General features: G+C 48.7%; 2 protein-coding genes across 2 annotated transcripts; one reads left to right on the top strand and one right to left on the bottom strand.

Moving 5' to 3' along the window:
* Positions 1-790: 790 nt before the first annotated feature.
* Positions 791-6,605, top strand: JR316_0000249 (ABC transporter A family member 6; the record flags this gene model as incomplete). The annotated part of the gene is made up of 18 exons (XM_047886064.1): positions 791-834; positions 967-976; positions 1,038-1,448; positions 1,498-1,597; positions 1,657-1,696; positions 1,750-1,866; positions 1,924-2,341; positions 2,399-2,718; positions 2,790-3,124; positions 3,181-3,290; positions 3,345-4,451; positions 4,502-4,711; positions 4,768-4,890; positions 4,950-5,063; positions 5,113-5,545; positions 5,603-6,028; positions 6,089-6,151; positions 6,211-6,605. The coding sequence occupies 18 exons, from the start codon at positions 791-793 to the stop codon at positions 6,603-6,605; spliced, it is 4,776 nt and encodes a 1,591-aa protein (XP_047753810.1).
* Positions 6,606-7,385: 780 nt separating this feature from the next.
* Positions 7,386-12,410, bottom strand: JR316_0000248 (putative membrane protein C20F10.07; the record flags this gene model as incomplete). Its single annotated transcript, XM_047886063.1, has 6 exons — positions 7,386-8,200; positions 8,351-8,659; positions 8,729-9,449; positions 9,963-10,066; positions 10,135-11,325; positions 11,591-12,410. The coding sequence occupies 6 exons, from the start codon at positions 12,408-12,410 to the stop codon at positions 7,386-7,388; spliced, it is 3,960 nt and encodes a 1,319-aa protein (XP_047753809.1).
* Between the last annotated feature and the right edge of the window lie 1,129 nt (positions 12,411-13,539).

Here is a 13,539-nt window from a genome sequence, read left to right as displayed (position 1 = left end):
GTCTCTGCGATCATGTGCGCACATCATTCACGTATTACCACCCTTCCCGTCCAACCCATACGCATATCGTATCTAGCTAAATTTATTTTCAGAAGACGCACACTCAGTGATCTTGAGGGTGCTGTCCATAATAACATTGGAGAATAACGCAATAATGTCCGTTCTTCAAAAACATGAAAAAATAAGTTTAGGCAAGGAGAAATGATTGCTGATGGTACAGGATGAACACGACAGTTATATCCCATCCGTGTTCTATGGCAAGGTATCTCTCATAGAGCGCATCGGACTTCAGCGCGAAGGTTTATCCCCTTTATGTAGCGATACTGGTGGAAAAGGTTGGAATTTTTGAAGAAAACCAAAGTTCAGTCACCACCGTCAAACTGAGACTGACATTTTCACCAGGTTACATCGGCAGAATATCAGAATAAAAACACGAGTGTTGCAATTGTCATCGAGCCCCAAATGGACAAGCAAATATTGCAGCGACTGCGCAAGGAACGGCTAACAACCTCCGCCACAAGGCGTTCCAAAACTCTCGCGAGGGTCGTTATCTAACTGCAAATCAAACTAGGAAAGAAATCACCCTGATCGAAGACGTAGGCCGAATCCAAATCGTGACATCGAGTCTTGTTATATATGAACTGCGGAGAATTCTTAAACATTGTTTTCTGCGACTCGTACACCCCCCTACCCTCATTATCACCGTTGGGAAACCGCTTGATTTGGGGGACCAAGAACCCTCTCTCATGGCTTTTCTTCGATTACTTTGGCTTCAACTTCGGGCACTCATATGGAAAAATTGGATAGTCCTATCGAGACACTGGATAGTGAGTTGTTGGTAATTTAAGACATTTTAATTGTCTGATTCAATCGTTCTCCAAACCCTTAGACGACTCTCCTTCGTTGCTTGATACTTCCTGTTGGATACGGCATATTTCTTGGTTATGCTCAACTATTTTTCCATAGATTCAACAATGTGCGTCTCGTTTCCATCGTTTTACATGCTTGAATTGACATCTCTGGCCTAATTTTTTCAGTATGGAGTCCAAGGTCCAGCGGAGATTCTTCCCTTGCAACGTCAGTACGAAAACCAAGGTGTATTTCTATGGGCGGACGAGACGAATGGGACATCCAATCCATCACCTACCGATATCATTTCTCGAATAACAGCCGACTTCACTCCAAAGCAGCTTTCAATGGTCAGACGACTGGATACCATGGACGATATACGACAGTCCTGCCCTCAGAATTTCAACGGCTTGTCGTCATGCTTCGCCGGTGTCGGATTTTCCGACAGTTTTGCTTTGGATGCGAGCGCTCCGGCTGTTTTTCAGGCTATTGTGAACTACACAATATTTGCCGACGCCGGGCTCAGCTATATCGAATTGACAAACCATGGCAGCGATTTTGAGAAGCGGATTCTCCCGCTACAATGGGCCTTAGACAAGGTAATATAATGAAATTTCTGTCAGACATTGGCCCTGACATCAGGTTCAGGCAATCATCGAGCTGCGGACTGGCATTCGTCAAGCGACGCCGATGGAGTGGCCTTACTCTAACTACACCAACGAAGATCAGAGCACCCGATATCGTCTCAGTACGTTCTCGTAAACTATCGTTGCGATTCGATTTTTTTCATTGCTGCGCATCCTTCAGGTTATATCCGAGGAATACGGGAAATTATTGCTCTAGCGTTGTAAGTATTGCTGACCTTCGTTCTCTGTATGCCACTTCAATGATTAAATTTAGTTTCCTTTGTTTTGTGGGAGTGTCTTATCAAATCCCTGGTTCTGTGGCGAGTGAGCGCGCGCTCCTGATTACGTCGCATATGAAGGCAATGGGCCTCTTGGACTCCGCAAGGATTTTGTGAGCGTTATCCTCCTCGACTCTTTTTTGTTTGACTTATTGGTGTCAAAACCTCAGATCCTGGCATATCAGCATATCCCTCACCTACCTTCCAGCATGGACTGCGGTTGCCATAACATGGAAATTCTTGATATTTATCAAAACGAGTATCGTTTTGATCATTTTTTTGCACATACTTCTGGGGTTGGTGTTGGCTAGCTGGTCGTTCATAACTGCGGCCCCATTCTCCACCAGTCCTCAACTGGCCGCCATCATATCCACCTTCCTCGCAATTATCTTTGCGCTTTTGGGCCTGGTGTTAGACATCAATCGTACGGCGCCTATGGTTGTTTTTGCCGTAATTTTTCCACCATCGTTCTACATCTTTGCTCTCAAGGCCATATGTGGATATGAGAACCATCAGACTGCGGTTGACGTGTTGAAAGGTGATCCGGATAGGGGTATCATAGTTCTTCCTATGCTATGCGCAGCAATCGTGAGTCGGTTCGTGTAATACTCTTCGTTGGTCAACTCATAAATGTTGCTTTGGTAGGTTAACATATTTTTGTGGCCTTATCTCGCAGTCTTATTGGAAAGGCGCTTGCATGACGTGCACCAACAAACCTCAAGGCGTCAATCACACGTCAAACTCCCCTGGGCCTTCTGGGGAAAACGAACCCTAAAGGAGCAAGAAACTGAACTTGCCACGGTCACCCCACAGGTTCCTGATAACGTCGCGTTTTCGATTCGCAACCTCTCCAAGGTTTACAAGGCTTGGAAATTTTTTGGACCTAAGAACGAGGTGACTGCGGTTATGGACCTTAGCCTGGATGTGCCCAAGACCGGGATCTACGTCATGCTGGGCTCAAACGGGTAGGGGTTCTTGTCCGTTTACTTAGTCATCAAGGTTCTTACTGCGGCTTCGTACTTCGCGACCTTCGTAGCGCCGGGAAATCTACCACGCTTTCTGTAGTGGCTGGGTTATCGAGTATCTCTTCTGGCAGTGTTCTTTTTGAAGGTGGCCATCATCGACCTCCCAGAGGTGTAATGGGAATTGTCCCACAGAAGAATGTTTTATTTCCTGAGTTGACGTGCTTGCAAACTCTGCGGGTTTGGAAATCCGTCAAATGGTCCGAGACGTCTGAGCACGATGAGGATATAGAGCAATTGCTGCGGGACTGTGACTTGGGAGCGAAAATCAACGCCAATGCCGCGACTTTATCGGGTGGCCAGAAGCGTAAATTACAACTTGCCATTGGCCTCCTTGGCGGGTCTAAAAGTACGTAATGTCGCTGTCCAACAACGAACAACACGTAACTTACCCATATTTCTTAGTCGTTTTAGTTGACGAGTGTACATCTGGGGTTGATCCTCTTAGTAGACGGGCAATATGGAAAACTATGTTACGATTCCGCGAAGATCGAGCAATTATCTTTACTACTCATGTGAGTCAAATTATCTAAACGTTCCAAGTTATGAATATTCTAACACTTACATAGTTCCTTGACGAAGCCGATTTACTGGCTGATTACATTGCCATTCTCGCCCCTCCCGGAAAGGTCGTAGCTTCCGGGTCTCCTGTTACACTGAAAAGAGAATTCGGCCAGGGATATTCTGTTCATGTCTCTATCGATATTTCCAAGGCCGAATATCCTTCGGAAGTCACGGATGGCATCCTAGATTCCATTCAGGAGATTGTCCCACAAGCATGTTCTTCGACGATCTCACCCCAACTCGTTTGCTATCATCTTAAAACCAGGGATGCTAATACTGTCACCCGCGTCCTCGACGTTCTCGATAACGCCAAAACTCTTGGCACAATTTCTTCGTACGATCTTATGGGAACGACCATTGAGGATGTCTTCCTAAATGTGATGAACGAAAATCAAGTCTCCGGGAAACTGTCACTTAATAGTTCTACCGCAGACACTCTTACGGAACCTGTGGAAAAGGTGTCTGACCTGACCATGGATCTGCCCTCTGGGCGGCAAGTGTCTCCCTTTAGGCAGGCGATAACCATATTCCATAAACGCACCTTGATAGCGAAACGAAGTTGGCTAACTCCTCTGCTCACCGTACTCGTTGCGGTCGCCGGATCGTGTATACCCCTTCTCATGATAAACGGGCGAGAACAATCTTGCACTCCACCCCTTGGCGACATTGTCCCACCAACTCCCCTGTATCTTCCTAATTCTCCTCTACTTTTGACGATGGCCAACAAGTCGGCTACTGATGGATTGTACGCATCACCACCAGGCATCGTTTCCACGCTTGGGCGCAGCACAGATGTTTTGTCAGTTACATATCTTCCGGACTATGCGAGTTTTCAGGACTACACGAACGACCGTAACATGTCCTTAGGTGGTATATATATAAACCAAACTACAGGTGAATCAACAGTAGCATGGGAAGCCACAGCACCTGGATACAAGGCTCTGACAACACTCAATCTTGCAAGTAACATTCTCTTGAACGATGCACTTAATTCAACTGGTGGAGCAGCTTCACTACCAAGCCTCATACAGGGCCAGTATATCATGTTCAACAAGCTCACTGCCGCTACGCTTTTTTATTTAAAATGGATTTTCTTTTTTGGGGCCGTCATGGTATGTGCGATGCTCTTACATGGTTTTCTGGTTGGCTTATCCATATCAAGGCGGTATATCCGGCCTTTTCGGCTCTCTATGTCTCAAGGGAACGTGCCTCTTCCGTTCAGGCGATGCAGTTCTCGAATGGCCTGTGCAACCCCATCGGGTTGTGGCTGGGGCACCTGATGTTTGACACCATAATTTCTACACTCCTTTCAACAATCATCGTTATCGTTTTCGCTCTCGTTTCTGACCAGTTCCGTGGACTTGGATATTTAGTGAGTCCAGTAGCTCTGTGAATGAAATATCTATGATCATTGACCAAATTACGCAGTGGCTCATCTTTTTTCTCTACGGTATAACTGCTAATTTATTCGCGTACTGTCTTTCGTTCTTGGTGTCATCCCCATTGGCTGCATTTGCCTTGGTTGCAGGATACCAATTCGTCACATTCATCGTAAGACTCAACTTAATTTTGAAGGTCATCCATGAAATGCTCAGTTTCATTATCTACAGCTATATCTTACGGCATACATGGCTATTTTCACGTTTGCTCCAATTCTGAAATCTTCCCGCTTGGTGACGATAGTTCATTTCTCGACTTCCTTCATTTCTCCCGTTACGAGCATTGTCAGTGTCCCTCTTAATCCTTCAAAATGTTTCCTGACAAAATCCGCAGACTCGTGCAGCCCTTGTATCTGTGAACATGTTCTCACTGGGGTGTCGAGGAACCAATTTTGCTGGAACAAGGTATCTCCTATCTCTCACCAAGCTGGGAGGCCCAATCCTATATTTGGTACTTTACGCTATTGGTCTATTTTCGATCTTAGTTTGGTTAGGATCTGGGTCAATATCTCTGGCGTCTCTGAGGAAGAGACCACGACCAAGATCAAAGGCTTCGCATATTCTCAGCCTTCCATCTAAGAAGATCGATGCTGATGAAAAAGGCTCTTCTGTATCTTCAACAAGCCTTCTGGAAGTGTCTGGAGTCTCCAAAAAATTCAAACACAAGAGTGTTACAGACGACGTCAATATTTCCGTCGAAAGGGATACAATTTATGCCCTCCTTGGACCCAATGGTGCAGGCAAAACGACAACATTTAACATGATACGTGCGTTTATTTGTTTATTTTACAAAAGTCTCTCTGGTTGACACGTATTGAAAATAGGTGGAGATATCTCGCCTGATGCTGGCGATGTGTTCATTGATGGTCATTCTGTCCTTCACCACCCACGCTTGGCGCGATTAGCTTTGGGCGTTTGTCCCCAGTTTACGGCCATTGATTCTCAGCTTACAGTTAGAGAACATTTGGTCATATACGGACGTCTGAAAGGGTTAAAATGGGGTCGCGAATTGGACGAATCTGTCAATATGATTCTGCAGGGCACTTCATTGCATATGTATGCGGACAGGATGGCCAACAAACTCTCAGGAGGCAACCAAAGGAAGCTGTCGCTGGCCATTGCACTTTTGGGTAATCCTTCCGTGGTTTTAATCGACGAGTTCTCTTCTGGTGTTGATCCCAAGATGAAGCGAGAGATGTGGGAAACCTTGCGAAAGGTGTCATCTGGGAAGGCTATTCTCATCACAACTCGTGAGTGCTACGCATCAGACGTTTGGCCATAGTTTGTTTACCATTGAGGCTTATGGTTAGACTCGATGGAAGAGGCATCTGCTCTCGCCAACTGCGTCGGTATACTAGCAAAACGTATACTCGGTAAGATTGCTTCCATAGACCTATGGCTAACAAATTCTAACGTCAAATCCGTCCATTAGCGGTAGGAACGACTGCATCTCTCTCTGAGCGGTATCCCGTGTACGAAGTCCATTTCTCATGCCGCACCCGGGAGGATGTTGTTAAAGCACGGTCTATCATGGCCCAAATCCCTGGGGCGACGATGGCGGACGACGTTGCCACCCGCTTCGAGGTTCCGATGAGTTCTATCGATTCTACATCCGAAGACGGTTCAATAATTTCTATCAACGACGGTCGAGGGTGTTCGCTGGCGAAGTTGTTTGGGGTTCTATCATCACACGATGATGGATCGTCTGAATATACCGTGGAAAAGGCGTCATTGGAAAGTGTCTTCTTGAAGGTTATTAAAGAGAACAATGTCAAGGAAGAGGACAAAGATCGGACGCGTAAAAAGACTTGGTGGAAATGCTGTTAGCTTGGCTAAACTTTCTCATACTGACTCTCATGATGTTTTATTCGTACAATCACAGACTCTTTGTATACTTATTACTTATTGACAGTAGGTCATACATACCAACATGTACCAACTCCTCGTTATTCATGTCATCGTTATCAATTAATTATTGCATCTTCTTTCACCTGTTGTGGCCAACTTCAATCGAACATGGCTTGCGACCACAAATGCAGTGCAGAAAGGTGTGCATTTTTGGTAAAGTTTCTAGTATGAATACCAAACCACATTTGGGATAGCCAGAAAAGAAACAAAACGACAGAAAAAATATGAACACTAATCATAATCAAGGTGGGGGGTGGACATAATGGGTCGTGACATGCGCGCGTGTATCAAGGAGGTAGATTGGTGTATGGTGGATAGGAATGTAACAAGGCTCCTATGAATGAGCAACATGCTTGTGGTCATGAAAAATGCTGGAGCCCGCGAACGGAAAGATAAGCAGAGTAAAGAAAGACAAGGAATGGATGTGCCCGAGGGTGATCGTTTGTAGCAAGGGTATTGATCATGAAAGATAGGCAGGCAAATATGAGAGGTTTGAACCTGGAGACGGAAAGAAACCATTTGTGAAGGCCTGTTACCAGCATGAGGATCGATAAAAACAGGACAGATGACAGAACAGAACAGAACAACCGAGAGAATGACGAGGACCATATGAAAAGGGGGAGAGAATAAATAAATATAAGAGTCCAACTCGGGAGGAAAATAAATGTATCGGCGCAGAGCCTTTTGTCTGTATTGCACTTAATCCAGTTGATCTATAACCAGATCGTTTGCCAGGGTTTGCTTAATGCTTTGCACCCGTTGTTCGAGAGCCTCGAGGGACTGGTATAGCTGTTGGACTTCCAGCTCAAGATGAGCCTTTCTTACCCTGCGCGCTTCCAGGTCGTCTTCGGGATATGGCAAGACCGACGCTGTAGGTATCGTCTCCAACGGCACCTGTTCCGACGCCACAGGTCGTACAGGCTGCCCATGCCCATGTCTATATGGCAACCCGGGCTTCCCTGCTTCCGCAGCCTTCTCATTCAACTCATCCCACAGTGCCGTAACGATGCTTTGCACCCACTTCTCCCTCTCCTCGACCTTGCGCACCTCAATTTTGCGGTCCGCCTGCGCGCGGCCGGAGCCCATGCGCATAAGCGTCCAGATATTGCTCAGCACCAGTACAACAATGACAAACCACAGAATCGTCGTGCTCGAGCTCTGGTCCCACGCGTCGCGGATAAGCTCTAACGCGCCCTTAGTGCTGCGCAGCGCGACCTGCCACGCGCCATCGAACGTATCCCACGCCCACTGCAACCCGCGCGCGTTACGCTCGCGTTCGCGCTGTTTCAGCTCGTCTTGGGTTGGCGAGGGCTTCTCCGAGGGTGACTCAGCAGCTGCCGTCGTGGCATCGGGAGCAGAGGGCGCGGGCGCAGCCTCGGCGGGGGTGACAGCGGATGCATCGATGCCCTCTGGCAAGAACTCGGATTTGTGTTCTTGGATGTATGAGCGCATGCACTTTTCAAGTTCAGCGTGGTAAACCTTTTGCCCGTCGATGGCAGAGCGTTCGATGATACCTACAAGTCCAAAAGTGTATCAGCCAATTTGATCAAATATGAATGATAATCATTAATTGACACGGAAGCACATCCAACTGTGCACCCACGCGCAGGTCAGCTGGAAGACAGCCAGCCAGCCACAACGGTGATAAAAGACGAGCCACCCACCTTTGATGAAGCTCCTTCCCGTCCACTCCACCTGCGTCGTCACTAACACCCTCGTACTAATCGGGCCCGCCCACGTCACACACGTCCGTGTCTTGACCGAAAACACGCCCCCGCTCGGCACATCCGGCGTACGCGTCGTAGTCACCGTCGACACATAGTTGTCGTAATCGCAGTACACCATCTCGTCTTTGAGCTCACACTTCGTTTGCTTCGGGCCGAGCGAGCCGTTTAGTGGTTTGATGTAGGAGAAGTTGCGCGTGAGCAGCTTGGAACCTGGAACGACGGGCGACCAGTCGGACATTTGGATGTCTACATGAAGGAAGCACATAGTTCAGAAGATGCGGTTTGTGTAAGTGAAACAGGAAAAAAAAAACTCACCAAGCAGCTTCTGGTTCCCAACCATGAAATCCTTGATAAACCCGCTCGTGAACATCAAACTATTGATCTTCTCGGGTGTACCAGGGAAGGTCACGTCCATCGCCATCTCCGAATAATGCTTGTTCTCCTTTCCACATGTGCATTGCGTCGCCTTTCGCTGCGGCACCCCTGTCAGTGCAGATGGCGCAGCTGCAGCAGCAGCAGCAGGCGCACCCCCACTAGCATTCGTCGACGGCGCCCCATCCATGGCCTTTCTCCCAACCGCACCCTGATTCGCCTCCACAGACCCGGACCCTCGCCCACTTGACAGATACGACACATTGTCCTCCGGCCTTGCGAGCCTCCAGATGTTATAGATGACATCAAACGTTGTGTCTCTGGAGAGGAAGGATGCAAAGGTGTACTTGGCCTGACGCGTGGTGATTTGGATTCCGTTCGGGATGACGAAGGCTGTCATTTTCTTCTCAAGCGAGGTGATTTCGTAGATGGGGATGGAAAGCTGGTGGGTTAGGTAGGCAAAGAGAGAGGTGGTGGGGGTAGGGGGAGAGGGGGAAGAAGAGTCAGCATTTGTTTTTGAAGAGGAAGAGGTATCCAGAGAAGAGGAGATAGAGCAGTTCGCGTCGGGTGCTACCGCCGACGTTAACAAAGACCCAGACGAAGAAGATACAAGCGTGAACGAACTAGACGCTGAGACCTGCACAGCGTCATGTCCGCCATCTCCCTCCAAAATTTGGATTGCAGTCATCAAATTATTAAAGAAAGTTAAGAAATCAAAGAGAAAGAGAGAGAAATCAACAAAATAACCAGGTCAATGCACCAGAATATGAACCAGGACATTTCCACTACCAACCACGCGCATCATACGCAGGATTCGAAACCTTCCTGGCCGGGAAACGGCCCACTAACATAACACATAGCAAATCGCGTGTCGCACCGGCCCTTCACACCTTACACTACCCAACATCACAAACAACGAGATTTCGACCTACTTTAGTAGGTGTGATATGTGATTTATGTGGAGGAGGTGCACGATTTGCGAAAGGAGGAAATCAAACATAATGTTGATGGAGACGGCGGGATGAAGAACATGCAGATATGTTAACCAGCTCAAATGAACCCAACGTCCCCAGGATTCCAAGAAGCAAAGGCAGAAAAGCAAAGAAGAAAGCAGAAACGAGGTTCCGATGAAATACAAAGACAAGAAAAGAACAGAAAAATGTAGCGAAACACTCACATCCGTAATCCACCCAAAAATATTTGCATGGAAGCAAATATGGTTTTCGGATATATATATCCTGCCTTGGATGAGGATTTCCCTTTGCAAAGCACATCCATAATCTACCACCCACCAAAAATCAATTATAAGCATCAATCGCTCAACATCCAACTTGGAAAAAATCACGTACCTTCAATCAAATAATCACCCTCCGGCACCCCAGGAAACAATTCATGAAAGTCTGCATTCCTCTTATTGCTCGCCACCGCAAATCCAGTCACAGGTATATCCTCCTCCCCAATATCCAAATCACTACTATCCACACTCCCCGAATCCGAATCCGAATCCGACGAACCCGACGACGAATGCGAGATCAGTGACTTGTAGAACGACGGTCGCCGAGAGATATTCGAGCCAGTGTCATCGTTGCCACCATTCGCGCGGTTAGACGACGAAGGATGGAGCGCGCCAAATTCATCCGTCGACTTTGCAGACGACGCGCGCCGCGACCGCCCCGTCCCGCTCCTCGGCGGCGAGCCCATGCTCGATTTCCGAGACTTTGAGCTGCGCGGTGACGTTTCTCCACTTCTGCTTTTAGTATGCCGGCCTTTACCTGTACTCACAGCACTCTGCGCAGGGCTTCTCGACAGGTACGGGTCATTGCTATCCTTGTCCTTCGAGCTCCCAGCAGACAGCGCCGGCGGCGGGACAGGTACAACGGGCATCTGCGCACTCTGCGCCGCGCTCAGCGACGGGTTCGCCATTGCCAGCCCGCTCGCTGCAATAGCGCTCGCGAGGCCGGTGGGTTTGCGCGTCGTGCTGCGCTTCCACGGTCGTTTGCTTTTGGTTGTGGCGTCAGGGGAGAACAATGACGAGGTTGTGTTTTCGCGCTGGAGGGTGGTTGATGAGGACGGAGCGCCGAGGTTCGAGTTTGCAGAGGAGGCGGTCGTAGAGGTGGAGGTCGATGCTGTCATCCCGCTCCCAGACGAGGCAGGTGCAGGGAATTTTAAGTCCGTTGGACTTTCCACTATCGGGCGCTGCGTCACCGCGCCGTTCACTGGCTCTTCCCCTCCTGCTCCCTCACCACTGCCATTTGCTGTGCTCCCGTTCACGGCCTGCGGCGCACCGCCCAGCGTCGCGGCTGCGGCCGCTACGTTGATTTCGGGAGGCGCAGCGCCGTTTTTGATGGAACGGTTCGAGGGTTTTTTGCGGACTTGGTATGCGCCGGGGGCAAGGTTGGACATGTCGTGGTCGGAGGCGTCGTGGTCAGAGGTGTTGGATGTGTTGGTATTGGACGAAGAGGTATGAGAGGAGTTGTTGGTAAAGGAGGAAGAGGTGTTAGGAGTAGAGGACGTGCTGGATGTTGAATTTGAGGGAGTGGCTGGGGGAAGAGAGGGTTAGCACGGTGTACCCGAGTAAAGAATTAGGTATTCAAGGAAAGAGAAAGGGAAAGTGAAAGGGGCGGAGCGTGGGATTGGGAACGGGGACGAGAGCAGAAGCGACGAAAGCAAGAAACAAGCCGATAGCAGGTATGAATGGTATGATAAAGAGTCGAGGAGTACAAGCGAAAGCGAAAGTGCAAGTTAAAGTGATGACGGAGCGCAGCGCGGCAGCAAAAAGCCAACATGACACGACATGAGACTCACCGTGGATGTTTTTTGATGCCCCTGACTGGCTCGCGCTACCACTAAAGCTCGGCAAAGTAGGCGTCGCAGCGCTATCCTGATCCTCCGCTGTGTTCGGGCTCGCGCCGTTGAAGTTCGTGTTTGTGTTCGAGTGGGTTGTGGCGGCGTCGTTGTCGTTTTCGTTGTCGTAGGCGTCCGAATCAGATGAATATAAATCCCCGTTACGCACAAGCGGCGAGGGCGGGACGATTGTAAAGTTAGGCTGAGAGCTGTACGCGCTGCCCCAGCTCGTGCGGTCGCCGGCGCTAAGGGGGGTGTGGTGGTTCTGAACGGTGAGGGAGTCGCGGTTTGCGTTAGCGTTCTTCTCCTTGTCCGATTTCTTCTTCTTCTCTTTCTCCTTGTCCTTGCTGCCCTTGCTCCGACTGCGCCCGCTCAGCGTCGTGATAATGCTCGGAATTCGACTCGTCTCACGCTCCCTGTCGCTGCTGTTGTTGGTGCTGCTCCTTCTTGACGGCGACCTCCTCCCCGATTGCGCTTGCTGTTGTTGTTGTTGTACACCCTTTAAGATGACACTCGCCTGGGTCGGCGTAGTCGGCGAGGTAAGCGAAGATGAGGAGCCGCTCGCTGTCTGAATCGTCGCCGCGCGTGCTCTTCCTCCAGGTGAAGTGGTCCCACTCCCGCTTCCGCTCGAATGCGCTTGAGAAGAAGACGATCCGGTCTCACTCGGCGAGCGCAGAGACGAATATACGTCCGAAGAGACTCTTTCCCGCGGTGTATTGTTGCTAGAGTTGGTCGAAGTGGTGCTAGACTTGACGAACTTTTGGAGAAAGTTGGGGGCCATGCACAGAACTAGACTGAATCAGGCCGGGTCGGATGCTGGGGTGGAAGGACGGTGTCCAGTTCAAGAGATATGAACGAACTATATCGGAAGGAAGATGGAAGGGGTTTAGGTTGATGATCGTGTGATGGGTCCTGGGAAACTGTGGGGTTGTTGCACACTCACCGTCAATGAAATCTGTTCGTATCGTTCCACCGCTGGTGGGTGGGAGAAGCAAGGAGGATTTCGAGTATCTGAATCCGTGCAGCAAGGAGCATCCGAAAACGTGTTTCTTGTTTTGATATTTGTTCAGAGCTTGAGCCTCGTTGCTAATTCCCCTTTTGTCATCACATCACCAATTATTCACACACTTGCGCTCATAAGCCATATCTCCAATCCTAACATTGAACGTTGAAGCTTGAAGCTTGAAGCTTGAAGACGCATCGGCCGAGAGATGGATAATTGACTGTAATTGAGGTGGTCCAATATCCGTAATTAATTACGGAAAATTAAAAAACAGAGTCTTCATGCAGTTGAAAAGCCTCTTGGCTTTTCCGTACATGAGTCTAAATGAGTTTTGCTACGCTCATAGCATTCCAACAAAATGTACTTTTATCAGTAACAGTTACATGCCATTGGCTTGCTTCTGACCTGGTTATGTCTCCCACTTTGCGGAGGAGGAGCAATAGCCTGTATATATTGATTGGACGAGTGAATGATCATGAGGAGGGATGATGGTGGATGAATAGAATACGCATCCTCGTCGGTGTGGTTCGCTCGCCTTGGCGTACTCCCACAAATTGCGGTACTTCAAAACCACAACTTCGTTGTGTCATGCTCATGTTGGTGTCACTCAAGGGAGATACGGGTTCAAAATCCTTGATGTATCTGTAAACATTAAGAACTAGCTGTACACAATTATCTGGATTCTTTTTCTTCATAAATGCGCATATATTTGACCTCAGGGATGGTGTGGCACTCGGCCTTGTGCCAGTTATGGTGATTTTACATAGCACAGGAGATTTCATTGAAAGAGTTTCTTGCAGACAGTATACGCCCGATTTAGCTACCAGAGCTAAAAAGGTTGATAGGAGAGTACAAAGGGGTACAAAAGTAGAAGAGTACGAAAACGCTCGCGACCATCGATGGAGTT

Source organism: Psilocybe cubensis, chromosome 1 (genome assembly GCF_017499595.1).
Source record: "Psilocybe cubensis strain MGC-MH-2018 chromosome 1, whole genome shotgun sequence".
NCBI lineage: Eukaryota > Fungi > Basidiomycota > Agaricomycetes > Agaricales > Agrocybaceae > Psilocybe > Psilocybe cubensis.
This window is presented reverse-complemented; position numbering and strand designations above follow the sequence as displayed.